The sequence below is a fragment of the Onychostoma macrolepis genome, chromosome 11 (genome assembly GCF_012432095.1).
Source record: "Onychostoma macrolepis isolate SWU-2019 chromosome 11, ASM1243209v1, whole genome shotgun sequence".
NCBI lineage: Eukaryota > Metazoa > Chordata > Actinopteri > Cypriniformes > Cyprinidae > Onychostoma > Onychostoma macrolepis.
The window spans coordinates 10,175,037-10,189,897 of record NC_081165.1 but is presented as its reverse complement, the minus strand read 5'-3'; the positions used below and the strand labels follow the sequence as shown (position 1 = coordinate 10,189,897).

Here is a 14,861-nt window from a genome sequence, read left to right as displayed (position 1 = left end):
TGCTTTCCTGTAAAATAGGTCACCGTCTGGAGTCTTGACTTGTCTCATCAAGACCTGACAGAAAGCAGCAAATGATAGCATGATATCTCACATCTATAGACAATCTGGTGCTTCACAAAGAGATATAACACGATCCAAGTAGATTTAAGACATAACAACAAAAGTAAAACAGAGACTGACTGGTGAAAAAACAAACAAAAAAAAAAACACCTAAGCAATGACTAGCTATTTTACCTTAGTGCTTACATTCAACTTTCAACAAAAGCACTTTTCTCTGAGTCACTACAGAAAAAAGGGTTTGGTGGGTAAATACAATTTGACACATGACGGAATGAGCTATCAGGTGTATTTGTGGGAGTATTTCCTGTGGGATGACAGTATGTGTCATGAACTAAGATGATAGGCTATTAAGGTGAGGACAGTTATTTCCGGAGTGGTTTTTGAGAGGCACTAACACAGGACTTTTGTATCACATGTCTGCAAGGGTCTTTTTTACGGGAAGTCACCCCATATCAACCTACTGTAAGTTCCAGTCAAGAAACAAAGGCTTGTGACTCAAGCTATAGGCCGCTTTCTTACTGTCGTTACATAGATAAGTATCTAGTGTCACAGATAAACTGATATGTAGCAGAGCTAGACACAAACACTAGTTAAATGGTGACTAGTATTTTATTTAGAGACTGTCTCCAGTTATATCAGACCTCTATTTCTGATGCAGAAACATGATGTACTAGCTAAACTTGGCAGGTTGATCCATATCAGCTATTCCTATTCTGATATACAGTATGATATATGATCAGATGATCTAAAATAACATCAAAATAAAAACATAAATATAAAAGTCCTTAGACGGCATACTTTTTTTACTCTCAAAGTTTAATATAAGAATAAGAAAGATGATTATATATACACACATCAAAACAAGTAACAAAAAGGAAATTATAAATGACTCTATTATAAATATCATAATATATAACACACACACACACACACATATATATATGTGTGTGTGTGTGTGTGTGTGTTATATATTATGATATTTATAATCGAGTCATTTACAAATAATGCAAAAACAGTGAGAGTATCATTTCATTAATTTAATTAATTAATTTAATAATATTTCATTTATTCTAGGCCATTTTATTAAAAAGTGTTTAAAAGGTCATAAAATGTCAAAGAACACAAAAACAAATTGAGATGTCTTGGAAACGGCTTTGTGTTTATTATATACATGTTAATAAAATACAGTTAAATTGTAAATAAACCTTCATTTATGCATATTATAACATTAACATTATAAAAAGTATTATTTTTAAAAATGTATTTAATGTTTATTGGTGTTACTTGTCCTTTATGTGTATAACATTTTTTTTTCTTATTCTTTTTTTTACTCGTTTGGAATAAAAAAGCTTAATTGTATGGATTTTTATATTTATGTTTTTAAGGCTTTAACATAACTTCTATAGGCTATCAGCATGGGTGTTACCTGCTTCATTTTAGTCTCTTGTAAGTCAGTGAGTCATGCTTGAAAACTCCACAAAGTGATCTGTAAACTTAGATAAAAGCTGCCATTTACAAGAGTCCACACTACCTGTATTAAGTGTCTTCAAGCTCCAGAGAAGATCACTCTCTTGGTCGAGGTCCAAAAATCCTCAGCCTGAAGTGAGCAGTGATTGGACAGATCTGAAAGCTTTCACGTGCCCTGGAAAACACCCCCACCCCACCCCACACACACACCTCCTCTGTCAACTCAAAGGGTGGAGTGGGTCTTTTTTTGAAGACGCACACAACCACAGTCCCTGAAGGAAGAGATTGATGAAAGGATTCTAAGTCAACAATGCATTTTGAATCAAGTTAATTATTAGGGTAAATGTTATACCTAGGCTACAAAGTTGGCACTGTAATGTAAAGTGTTACTTTTTATACTCCTATCTGGTAAGTTTCCAATAATTTGCAGCACATGTTGCGAACACACAATGATGTAAGTTGTCTGAAGGAGGTGGGCATGTAGAAACCCGGGTGTTTTGTGGATGTCTCTTCAGTCATGCAGGTTTCGCGGATCCGCGCGGCGCGTAAAAGCGAGTGGCTCAAATGCGCGCTAAAGCACCACTTCAGCCCAGATCCCTGCGTGGAAAACGAGATCGTGGTTTTGGCCACCGGTGTGGACCAGTATCTCCAGGAGGTGTTTCATCATCTCGCCTTTTACAACGGTGATGTCCTCGTCTCGAGTGAGGACTTTAGGAGTCTGTGTTTGATTTTGGGTATCCCCGCGAGCGCAGAGAGCGAGGACGGCACCTCAGAGCACCGGGATATTTGCGATGGACTTCCTCTTGTGCTGAACTTTAAAGATTTCCACGCACGGCTTTGTGGGGTTTTCTCGCTAAAAGCGCAGGAAGGACAGACGGGAGTTCGACTTCCGGTCAGCGAGGAGACCGAGCACATCGAGCGGGAGATCAGGCTCCGGTGTCCCCGCGTCCGGAGGAGAAAGTGCGTCAGCTTTGATCTGTCTGCCGACCAACAGAACCGGAGGAGGTCAGTGAGGAGATCCGGACCCTCTCAGAATCCGGATCATTTGCAGAGCTCTGCTGTGGAACCCAAGAGAAACTCAGGTAGGAGCTTCTCTCTCTCTCTCTCTCTCTCTCTCTCTCTCTCTCTCACACACACACACACACGTCTGGTTTGCTATCCTTGTGGGGACTCTCCATAGGCGTAATGCTTTTTCTACTGTACAGACCTTATGGTGCCCTACACCAACCCTACACCTAAACCTACCCCTTACAGGAAACTTTCTGCATTTTTAGATTTTCAAAAAACTTAATTCGGTGTGATTTATTGGCTTGTTTACCCGTGAGGACCTCAATTTTTTTTTTTTTAGAAATATCACGATTCACAATATTATCACAATTCTTTGTCATGTTGGATTTTCTATTTTGCAAGCTGTTTGAGCAGTACAGCCAAACTAATTTCCCTATTATAAAGACAAAGCCTTTCAAGGTAACAAAATATAAAAAAGTATGGCGGATATTTAGGCCAAAGTGGGTGAAGATAAAAATCGTTGTCATTATTTTATCTTTGTTATTAAAAAATGAGAGCAAAGATACACATTACAAATACACATAATATACAAATAAAATAAACAGTGTTTTATTTTCAGGTAGTCTACAATAGGTGTATTTAGCAGGAGCATTCAAGAAATTGATTGAACAAATATAAAAATAAAACACTATATAGATTGATTCCTATTAAAGCAACTGTATTAAAGTTTTTCAGTCAAGAGTAGTGAGTGATTGTTCTCTTTGTGTTTGGTGTTTTATTAACATTAAAGGAATAATTCACCCCAAAATTAAAATAGGCTAGTGTTTGATTTTTATGCCTTCATTTACTCACTCAAAAGTTGTTTTAAACCTGAACCAGTTTCTTCTGCTGAAAATAAATGCTATTTTGAAGAATGTGGAACAGTTGCTGGTCTACAGTGACTTCCATAGTATTTTTTTTTTCCTACTGTTAAAGTCAATGTGAACCAGCAACTGTTTGGTTACCCACATTCTTCAAAATATCTTCTTTTGTGTTCAGCACAAGAAAGAAATTAATACAGGTTTGGGACAACATGTGAGTGAGTAAATAATGACATAATTACAATTTTAGGGTGAACTATCCCTTTAATTACAGTCGGCAGCATGTTTATTACTGTCCCTTTAAGACCTGCACGCATCTAATATACAGGCACGCAGGCGTTTCTCTCAGCTGTTTACCTTCATTTTAGACATAACCAACTGAGTCTATACATAAACCTGGTGTGTTTTGACAGTATTAGCACAAAACATAACTTAGTTCAGTAATCAGGCGCTGTGTGACGGGCTTTTTAGAGCACGCGCTTTGGGTGAATGTGCTCAGAAAAGGCGCTTGTCAGAACAGCACACGAATGAATCCTTTAACCAGTAAGTCTTTGAAGCAGATGCAGATAATGTACTTTTGGTGACTGCGAATAAGTGCAGTGTCCCGTGAGAGTAACTCTACCGCTGGGATAACACTGATGTGAATGTATGTGGCGTTGTACAGTACACAGAGACGGCGGCGCCAGAACTGCGCGCTGAAGTACGATACTTCTTGAAAAAAGCAAATCGTGGAGACATTTTTATAGTCCACGATCAAAAATCGTCATATCGAACATCCCTACTCTCGGCAGAAATCGCAGACTAGAGGCACCGGACCGCAAGGGCACTTTACCGTCGGACCTCAAAGGGGCAGGGGCTCGAGCCCCCCTGCCCCCCCCCCTTGTGCACGCCACTGTGTGTGTATTCAGGTTTAAGTCCCCACCTGAATAGAAAAACAGGTACACACACACACACACACACACATACACACACACACACACACACACACACACACACACACACACACACACACACACACACACACCCCTGAGCTGTCAGGACAGGTGGACTAATTTAACAGCTGTATTTTTTCATCCAAAAACTCAAGCCGTAGGGGATGTTTTTAGCCTTTAATGATGAATAATGAAGATTTATTTAAGGGAGATTTATGAGTGTCTGTGCCATAAAACAATTGCATATTGCATATACACAACTTCTAAATGATAATAAACCAAATAAACTTAAATGATAATTAACCAAATAAACTGATTTATTTACTGATCGATTTCATACAAGTACAAAATGACTTTATAGGAATATACTAATAATTCGTATATATTATATTTATAATTTAAGTAATATGTTATATTTACACAATATTTAAAATAACCGGTTAGTAAATCATTTCTAATTTCTCAGAATTAATTTGAAATTTTCTAACATTGCAGTGTTGAATATGACTGTAACCCTCAAAGGACCCAACTTTTTTCAAATAAAAAAGTATAGTGTTAAAATGAAAGAACAATCAACATCATCTTCATACTAAAAAATATAATTTAATTATAATAAATATGACTTTACACACATTAATATGAATAACATGATATTTGAATTATATTGTATTACATAATAAAAAATAAACAAATACTTATATTTATTAAACTAATCAAATTATTTATTAATAAAGAATTGCATTATAATAATTATATAATATTTAACATTTATGTCTTAATTTATATTACACCATTATTAAAATATATGATTAATAAATAATTTATATTTTCTATGAATCAAAGAAAATTTTAAATTATTAAATTATTGCAGTGTTGAACCCTCAAAGAACCCAACTTTTTTTTTAAAGTAGTAAGTTGACATTAAATAATAATAATAATAATGATAATAATCATAATTAAAAGAATTCAATTTAATTATAATAAATATGACTTTACACATCTAAGAACAGAATTTGAATGATATTGTATTGCATTAAAAAATCAAAATCAAACAAACAAACAAACAATCAAACAATTAATTTAAATATTAAATTAATTTAAAATGATTTATCAATTAACAAATAATTATATTATACTTAACATTTATTTCTTAATTTATATTACACAAGTATTAAACATAGTTGATTAATAAATAATTTATAATTTCTATGAATCAATTTGAGAGCAAAAAGCTGTGTTTTTTGTTGTGTTTAGTCATTACTGAAGACCCTATTTTTACTGTATTGCAGTGGATATTAACCTTCAGAGGAGATGGCAGGACCAGCTGGAGCTGGAGAACGCCAGTCTGAGGGAGCTTGTGGAGGACTTGCGTTCAGCTCTCCAGAGCAGCGACGCGCGGTGTTTGGCACTAGAGGTGGCTTTACGCCGAAAAGACGTGCCGTTCCAACATACTGCTGGAGGAACCCCTGAAAAACAGGACTGCAAAACAAAAACACGACAATCCAAACACATGGAATGGGACTCCAGAAGAAGCACTAAAGACCTCCTACGAGAGCTGGAACTGATCCGTGCTTCTCGTGATGGACAGCTGGAGGAAGCCATGAGGTTTAACCAGAGGTTAGAGGAAGAGGTGATGGCGGCTTACGGCGAAATTAGTAGGATGCAGGAGATGCTGGACAGCGTCCGGACTGAAAACACGCGGATTAAGAAGAGGACAGAAGAGGTCAGAGAGTCACTGGCTGCAGGGCTGCAAGGTGTGAGGACCTTACAAGACCAGGCTCGACAAGCTGACCTGCTCCGAGAACAAGTCCAGAGTCTGGAGAGCCAGCTGGAGAACTTCAGGTAGATCTTTTATTTATCTGATGCTATAATTTCAGTCACACACATGCATTTAGAAGATGTTTGGGATCAGTAGTGTGTTTTTTTTTGAAAGATTAAATCAATAATTTTATTCATCAAGGATGCATTAATTTGATCAGTCAAGACATTTATAATGTTAGAACAGATTTTAAAATAATGAAATAATGAAGGGCTTTATGTTCAAAGCAGAAACCTGAAAACAAATGTATCACAGTTTGGAAAAAAACTATATAGCACCACAACGGTTTTCAACGTGGAAAATAATGCTAATTTTTTTAGCATTAAATCAGCACATTAGAAAGATTTCCGAAGGATCATGTGACACTCAAGACTAGAGTAATGATGCTGAAAATTCAGCTTTGCATCACAGGAATAAATTAGATTTGAAAATATATTCAAATAGAAAACAGTTATTATAAATTATAATAATATTTCACAATGTCACAGTTTTTACTGTATTATTGATCAAATAAATGCAGCCTTGGTGAACATGAGACTTCAATGTTCAAAAACATTTAAAAATCTTAACAAACCCAAACTTCTGAACAGTGTTTGTGAATGATTAAATCCATAGTTTGTCCAAGTATGAGAATTCTGTTATCTTACACTCATCCTCTCATTCTTAACTGTTTTTGTCCATAAAATAAAAGTCAGTGGGGTCAAAAACAACACTAAATCACTGTCTTTTGTGTTCCACAAGGAAAGAAATGCATATATGGAATGACATTTTCATTTTTGAGTGAACAATCGCTTGAGCTTTTTTTTTATTGGTTGTCCCCTTTTCAAACTGGAATTTCAAACAAAGTTGAATTTAAATTTATAAAAAATTATACAAAGTACCACTTCACTTCAGGCCCTAGTCGACCATGTATACCGCCAATAGGACAGGCCGGCCCTGCACACAGGACTTTTCTAAGACTCAGAGCAGAGCACAAGAGCATTCCGAGACGAGAAGCCATAATCAACAGAAAATCTTGCATAAGTAAGATTTGTTCCTGCATTGATGCTTTACTGTTGATGAGTCAAGAAGCAGCGCTTGGCTATGAAACAGTTTGGACAGAAGCAGCATTGCAGACATGACTGATTTTCCCTTGACAGATGTTAATGACCTGCTTTAATAACACAGGACGGCACAGTTTCCTGCAAACGGTTATTAGTCATTCGCTTTCAAGTGTGAGTATTACAGCAAATCACACAAAGCCTCTATTACAGCATCTAACTCTACATGTCTTATTATATCCTGTGAGGAAGGATATAGGGTCCAGACACATGTTTAAGTAGGTATGTTGGACAGTCAGAGATCAAAGACGTTTGTGGTCAGTGAATTTTACAGTGCTGTTTCATTCGTCTCTATCTATGAAATGTCTGAAAAGGACAGAGAAATTAAATGAAAACTAAAAGCACCAAAATACTTTACAGCTGTTAGTATCTATCTGTATTTCTACAAATTAAAAATGTTAAGTATGTAAAAAAAAAAAAGGGGGGGGGGTGTTCTGAAATAAAAAATGGAGGTGGTGATGGTGGGGGGTCATATTAAATTAACAATGCACAAATTTTAACAACACTGTAAAAAAAGACTGTGATTTTAACGGTAAAAAACGGTGAAAATTCTACAGTAAAAACCTGTTAAATGGTTAACGGTAAGTTCCCCTAATATATATGGTGAAAAACTGTAATAGATATTTCAGACAATTTTATGGTGAAATACCGTTTTTGGAAGTGAAAAAGAATGTAAAATTTACAGGGAGAAACCGTAAATTGACGTTCCCAGAATTTCCCTGCTTTGCATTTCAAATTTGATGTTTTTTCTTTGAAATAAATATGTTTCTTAGTTTTTTCTTATCAGTTATGTTTATTGGGGTTGTATGTTACACGTAATGTTGTTAACTTAATGTTTATTGCATATTTCAGTTTAATGAGTCTCACCATGATGGTGTTTAGTGCTTGTGTGAATGACACTGTGCACCTTCTATATATGTTATTATTTAAAAGCTGCTTGTGATGGGCTTTGGTTCATCATGTGACTTTCTCATCACCACCTGCATTTGGTGGTTAACAGATTTCAGTACCTCAATAGGTTGGTATATTAACATTATATCAGTTAATGACATTGCGGTATTTAACTGTAAATTTAAGTTAAAACAGCTGCCGTTTTTTTACCATAAATTTTACGGAATTTTTTTTTTTTACAGTGAGGGAATGTGTAATTTTAGCACCATTATTGCATCACCAAGCACAATTGTAAAAATAATTGTAGCATTAGAGCAAAGAGAGTTTACATATTTCTAAATTCAAAATGCCAGTAAGAAATAAAACAATATAATATATATTGTTGTTTATTATCATAAGTATTTTTAAAATAAATTAACACTTATGGATGTAATAATACATACATACAGTATATTGTTTTTGTATTGTAATTGTAGAGTAGAGAATGAACTTATTTTTGAATTAATAATAACAGTAAGAAATAACCAATAAGACAAATATTCATTATATATATTTTGATAAGATTGATTGATAAGATGCTTCAGATCAAAAATGATGACCAATTTTAGGACCACCGTTGCAAAAATAATGAGTGTTTTTACTCAGGTTTCCGGAACACTCCTCTTACTGCAGTGCAGTGAGCATTAGAGATTACACAAGCCAAAGTATTATGTTTTTAAGTATAATGAACTAATAAGCTTCTTAGAACCATTTCCAGCCTGCATTACATGGCCAAATGTGCTATAAAAGTGTAGCGCACATTTACTTTGCAATCAATCAATTAGATTGTTGGCTTTTAGTCGACGCTTAGAAGATTAATATCTGTGTTAATATTTAATTATTTGCATCACAGAGCGGTGATGTAATGCTCATTCCTCACCTGGAAAAGCAGGTCGAAACCTGCAGGTTCCTGACTCAGAAAATCCACACGCTCTGCTGGGACAATTATCAAACTTGTTCATGCATCAGCAGCACAATAAACGCAGCGTGCTGAACATCCTCTATCAGTCATGTGATATTAAATGTTTTGATTCCAGACATTTTGACTCATCTGCACAGAAGGTTATTTAATCATATTTACTGTGCTGTGTGACTTATTCTTAGGACCCAGTGCACCTGCACAGAGCTGAATATGAACAAAACTGAAATACTTGCTGAACCATGTGGGTCTGGATTTCCCTCCCCCACCAGTCATGACGATGCCAGAAGAGGTAAGAGGGTCAAAAACTATCATATGTGACCCTGGACCACAAAACCAGTCTTAAGTCGCTGGGATATATTTATAGCAATAGCCAAAAATACATACAGTAGGCCAAAATTATTGATTTTTCTTTTATGCCAAAAATCATTAGGACATTAAGTAAAGATCATGTTCCATGAAGATATTTTGTAAGTTTCCTACCGTAAACATATCAAAACTTAATTTTTGATTAGTATTATGCATTGCTAAGAACTTCATTTGGACAACTTTAAAGGCAATTTTCTCAATATTTAGATTTTTTTTGCACCCTCAGTTTCCAGATTTTCAAATAGTTGTATCTCAGACAAATATTGTCCAATCCTAACAAACCATACATCAATAGAAAGCTTTCAGCTTTCAGAAGATGTATAAATCACAATTTCTAAATTTTTTAGGTTTTGTGGTCCAGGGTCACATATACAAATTAATTTCTCATTCAGAACATAAGAAATTATATTTTTTTGTAAAGCTGGATGGAATTTGATTTAACATTTTGCATGCACGTGAACAATCAATATAGCTGTGGATGTGGTCTAAATGGAATTATAAAACGGATTGTTCCAGTCCTTGATTCTGATTGGTTGTGCCGCAATAGAAGCTGTTGTAAATTACACTACAAACCTACACCTTTGTTTACTTTGTGTGTTGCTTGGCAACCACTTTGTTGGAACCACAACTGTTTCTGAGGAACTACATTGTTTGGTGGAAGAATACTGTTTTTATTAATGACTAACCCTAACCCTAACACTTTATTTGCTGTTTTATTCTGTGAAACCTTGCTACATGAATAACCGTTTTATAAAAGAAATAAGCCCCATAAAGCCTTGGTTTACGGCTTCTTGGGGCTTATTGCTTTATTCTGCCTACTGCATACTGTGAACTAGCTTCCTAGTGTCACTAGCACTACCATAAAAAAACAAAAAAAAACAAACATAAATAATACATAGAGTTCTCTCTAAAGCTTCCTTTTATATTTTCCCTCCAGTTTTGTGTGAAAATGTCTTTTTTGATAGCCCAGTAAAATAGAGATTGCTCCAAGTTCATTCATCACACTACAAGTGCATCAAGTTGAGTGCATTTCATTGTATGATACAGCTTTCCTAGCAGTTAGCTTTGCTGTATACTTCACATTTTGACAAATGAAAGTATTCCACAGTTTTTGTGCACAGTACATACTGCAAAATAGTATGCACGCAGGAAATTAAAGACAGTAGTGGTCATTTGACATCTCTGTGCAGAAGAAGACCTGCAGAGGTCAGTAGAGGGTCGGGCAGCATCAGATGAGGAAGAGGAGGAGAGGAGCATAGATGAAGGACAGTGCTGCCATCTGGAGGTGAAGCGGCTGATCAACAGATTACACAGCTGTGCCAAAGGGTGAAAATATCTTTAACATAAAAAAAATGTTCTGCATTTTGGCCATGTATTAATTTGACATGTTCACACACTTGTATTGTTCACAGGTGTCAGAAAGCTGCTATCTGTAACTGGCTTGTCTCTCAGAGCTCCGCTCACAGCAAAGACACTAAAGCATGCGTGTGGATTCCTCAAGCGGATGAGAGGGGAAATCAAGCGGGAAAGGTGAGAGTTAAAGAAATAATGGAATATCATACACCACATCATCTCTAATGAACGCCTGCCTTCTCTGTCACATCCTGTAGATGAAGCAGAAAGAGGTGGAGAGTTTGAGAGTTTATCATTCACTGCAGGAGGAGAGACTGACTGATGCGCTCACGTTACTGCTGCAGATACCACACAAAGTGAGAACTAGATTCAAAAATAGATTTCTGAGTAAAAAGTGTGTTCTGAGTGGTTGCTTACTGAAGTCAGTATATATAATATATGATATGATATATCTTGGTACCCCCTCCATCCCCTCATTGTAAAACAAAACAAGCAAAATACATTAAATTATATTTTAAGGTAATTTTTCAAATAAATATATATATATATATATATATATATATATATATATATATATATATATATATATATATATATATATATATATTTATATTTATTCATAAATATTTCTCATTTTATATGTTATCAGATTTAAATGTTTAATGTGTTTAACTATATAAAATCAACTTTTTATCAAATGCAATATTATATTTAAATGCAATATTTTAGTATATTTATATTAAATCTTGCGTGCTGTACAATATATATTGCCTGCAATTTCTTTTACAAACATGTGAAACAATATGCAACATTTCAAACAGTAGTATGCAAAATGCTAACACATGCCCTCACTAAGTTCACTTATTATTTTATGGTTAATTTGCACTTTTAATGTAAAAAGCTCAAATCAAACAATGAGTAAAGAAAGAGAGTTAAAAATGACCTCGTTAATATGACTTCCTGTTTATTAATCACATTGAAAATGAAAGATGGTCATATGCATTGCATTGCAAAAGTCCACACTGCCACCTAGTGATTCAGCTCTGTAACGCACTTGTCTGCTTGTTTTCAAGCTGAAAACCTCTAACCTGTGTGTTCTGACCCCTGACAGAGAGTCTCTCGCAGGATGTTGGGGAAAATACTGATCAACACACTAGATCTGTGTACTAGAAAAAGTCACAGTAAGCTCTGCCTTTCTGTTTCATTTACATTGTTTTCTTTCATGCAAAACTGCTGGGCAAACTCCTGTCTTTCCTTCAGACTGGACTCCGGTGGCTCTGGTGGTGGACACACTGTGCCGGCAGCTCCTCTCCAGTGACCTCCTGGATGGAGGAGAGGAGGTCAGCACTGGGTCACGACTTTCTGGGACCTCAGGTCACCGAAACACATCCAACCCCCTTCTGATGTCCTGCTGAGATTTTGCAATGTCCCACTTAAGACACTTTACATGAGGGTACAAATTGGTGTTCTGTTATTTGGCACTATTACCAGAGTTATCATAATAAGAATTAAACAAATATTTTTCATTAATTTATAAGAAATAAATGAGTACCAATAAAACATTTGGTGCCTAACCAGCACCTTCTTAAAGGGATAGTTCACCCAAAAATGAAAATTCTGTCATCATTTACTCACCCTCCAGTAGTTCCAAACCTGTATGGATTTGTTTGTTCTGATGAACACAAAGGAAGATATTTTGAAGAAAGTTTGTAACCAGGCTGTTTTGGGGCACCATTGACTCCCATAGTAGGGAAAAAAAAAAATACTATGGAAGTCAATGGTGCCCCAGAACTGCTGTGTTTCCCACATTCTTCAGAATATCTTCTTTTGTGTTCAGCAGAACAAAGACATTCATACAGGTTTGGAACTACTTGAGGGTGAGTAAATGATGACAGAATTTTCATTTTTGGGTGAACTATCACTTTAAAGTTAAACCTATTATGGGTTATGAAAGGTTCATATTTTGGTTTTGGGAGTCCCCAACAACAGGTTGACATGCGTGCAAGGTCAAAAAACACTTTCATTGTCTTATAATATGCATTTATTTTTACCTTATTTGCTCAGCGACTCCCAAACGATTCATTTAACGATCGTTTTTCATTTCATCATGCCTGTAATGCCTGATAAAGCAGCATTTGTGATGCTTTGTGTACAGCGTTACCGGGGAAACAGCTATTTTTACCTCTCCAAAAGCGGCACCTAGTGGCAAAGAATGAATTAGCATTTTCATTCAGACCAACACGAAAAGACCAAGAAGTGAGCTTGGGATTTGTTTTAAAAACGACTCGTTTCAGTGATTCAGAGTCGGCTCTTTCTTTTGAGAGACAATAGCTTTATACACGGTGCAATTTCAGATTCAAAACTTTGCAGGATGTTTTTTCAGTCACTTAGAGCTGTGTTACACACTGCATGAAAGGTAATTTTCAGAAATCCATAATAGGGGCACTTTAATGTAAAATAAATGTGCTGCCTTGATACCCATTGTGGGTTACTTATTTATTTTCCTTTAAAAAAAACTTATTTAAAATGTGTTTATTTTACATTTATTGCTAGAAAATATTAAACGCATCACAAATCAGGGAGTTTAAAGCAACTGTATGTACAATTTTTACCTTAAAATATCAATTCCAAAATCATTATAATGGCACACTGACTTAACACAAGGAGAATGGCTTCTGTTTCTTTCCAAACATCGGTTCTGGGTAGTTAAAGGCGCATTTAAAAGTCTGGCGAACCACTGAACCAGTATCTAGAGTTTTTAACTTATCTTATTTTGTGTAATTAAAAGGACGAGTAGTAGTTAACAGTCTGTCATTGGTCTGTTAAGCCAAGCCATCCATAAAACAAACAAAACAAGCCCTGAATATATAAAAGAACACATATTGTGCTCACACTTCATATTTAATAGTATTAAATGATTCGTTAATTGCATTTAATAGATTATACTTTCAATAAAACATTTCTTGGGTTTGTAATTAAGCTCGTTTGGTTCGAGTTTTGTTGCATTTACACGTTCTGACCAGCAGGCGTCACCAGCGTGTGGTATTTCAGAAGCTTCGAAACAGTGAATCGTTTCGCAAAGCAATTAATTCAGTTGATTCAAAGCTTTGTAAAAAGATTTGTTTCTCCCATCACAACAAGTTAGTATGTAGTACAGTAAGTAAGTTTGGTGAGCGGCTACAAAATTCTGTGAAATGCGTGGATTGCTTTACGCCAGCAACAAATACATGTGTACAGCTGAAGACTTTTAATATACTTTTTTTTTTTAGTAGACTTTTATATATTTGACTTATCATGAAAGCACTTTGGTGCAGCTGTCCAGTGTGTTCACGACAGTGAATTCCACTCACCTAACAACTGTGGGCTTCAGTTTCAAAAATACACATAGTTGCTTTAAACGGTATTCACGTGTACCAAAATTGCGGTAAGGGTTGCAGAAATGTCAAAATTCATATAAAATATGTTTTAAAAATGAAACTGTTCATATATTATAACTAGGTTTACCTCTTCGGGTGGACAAACATCACTTTCTCACCTTCTTTTAAAAACAAAGAATTTAATTTAAAATTTGTCAAGCCCTATTTTGTACTCTATTTGTGAAAAGTGTCTTAAACTGTTTTTCTGTAGGCACGTGAGGCTATGTTTTCTCATATCTGAATTCTATTTATTTGACTTGTTCAATCACATATTATTTTCCTGAAATCTTTCACTTATTACGTGCAAGACATGAATAGGTGTACATTATGAGACACTTAAGAGTCTCAGTGTGTGTATATACAGTACGGTTATTTCCCTGCAAAGCACTTAATCTGAAACGTTATGATTTTTATTATTTTTTAACATTTATATTTGTGCTATGAAATAATATCTGTATATTTGATAAGATAAAAAATAAACTTTTTTTTTTTTTTTAGAAGCATTTATATTTTTGTGCATGTTCATGTGGAGGTGATATCTGTGCGATATCTGAATGTCACAGTAATTCATGATTCAATGATGTCAGTCCATGTGACACGGTGTCACATTTCCATTCCGAGCCGCTCA

At 35.3% G+C, this 14,861-nt stretch overlaps 1 protein-coding gene across 2 annotated transcripts; it reads left to right on the top strand.

Moving 5' to 3' along the window:
* Positions 1 to 1,725: 1,725 nt before the first annotated feature.
* On the top strand, positions 1,726 to 12,412 carry si:ch211-112f3.4 (EF-hand and coiled-coil domain-containing protein 1). 2 transcript variants are annotated; one of them, XM_058791629.1, is made up of 9 exons: positions 1,726 to 1,935; positions 2,043 to 2,609; positions 5,617 to 6,169; positions 9,281 to 9,387; positions 10,655 to 10,790; positions 10,877 to 10,994; positions 11,075 to 11,173; positions 11,929 to 11,998; positions 12,078 to 12,412. In XM_058791629.1, exons 2-9 carry the CDS (start codon positions 2,045 to 2,047, stop codon positions 12,230 to 12,232), a joined length of 1,803 nt encoding a protein of 600 aa, XP_058647612.1. In that variant the 5' UTR covers positions 1,726 to 1,935; positions 2,043 to 2,044; the 3' UTR covers positions 12,233 to 12,412. The 2 variants fall into 2 exon arrangements, with proteins under 2 accessions (XP_058647612.1, XP_058647614.1); XM_058791631.1 differs by having other exon boundaries at positions 1,726 to 2,609.
* The last annotated feature ends 2,449 nt before the right edge of the window (positions 12,413 to 14,861 follow it).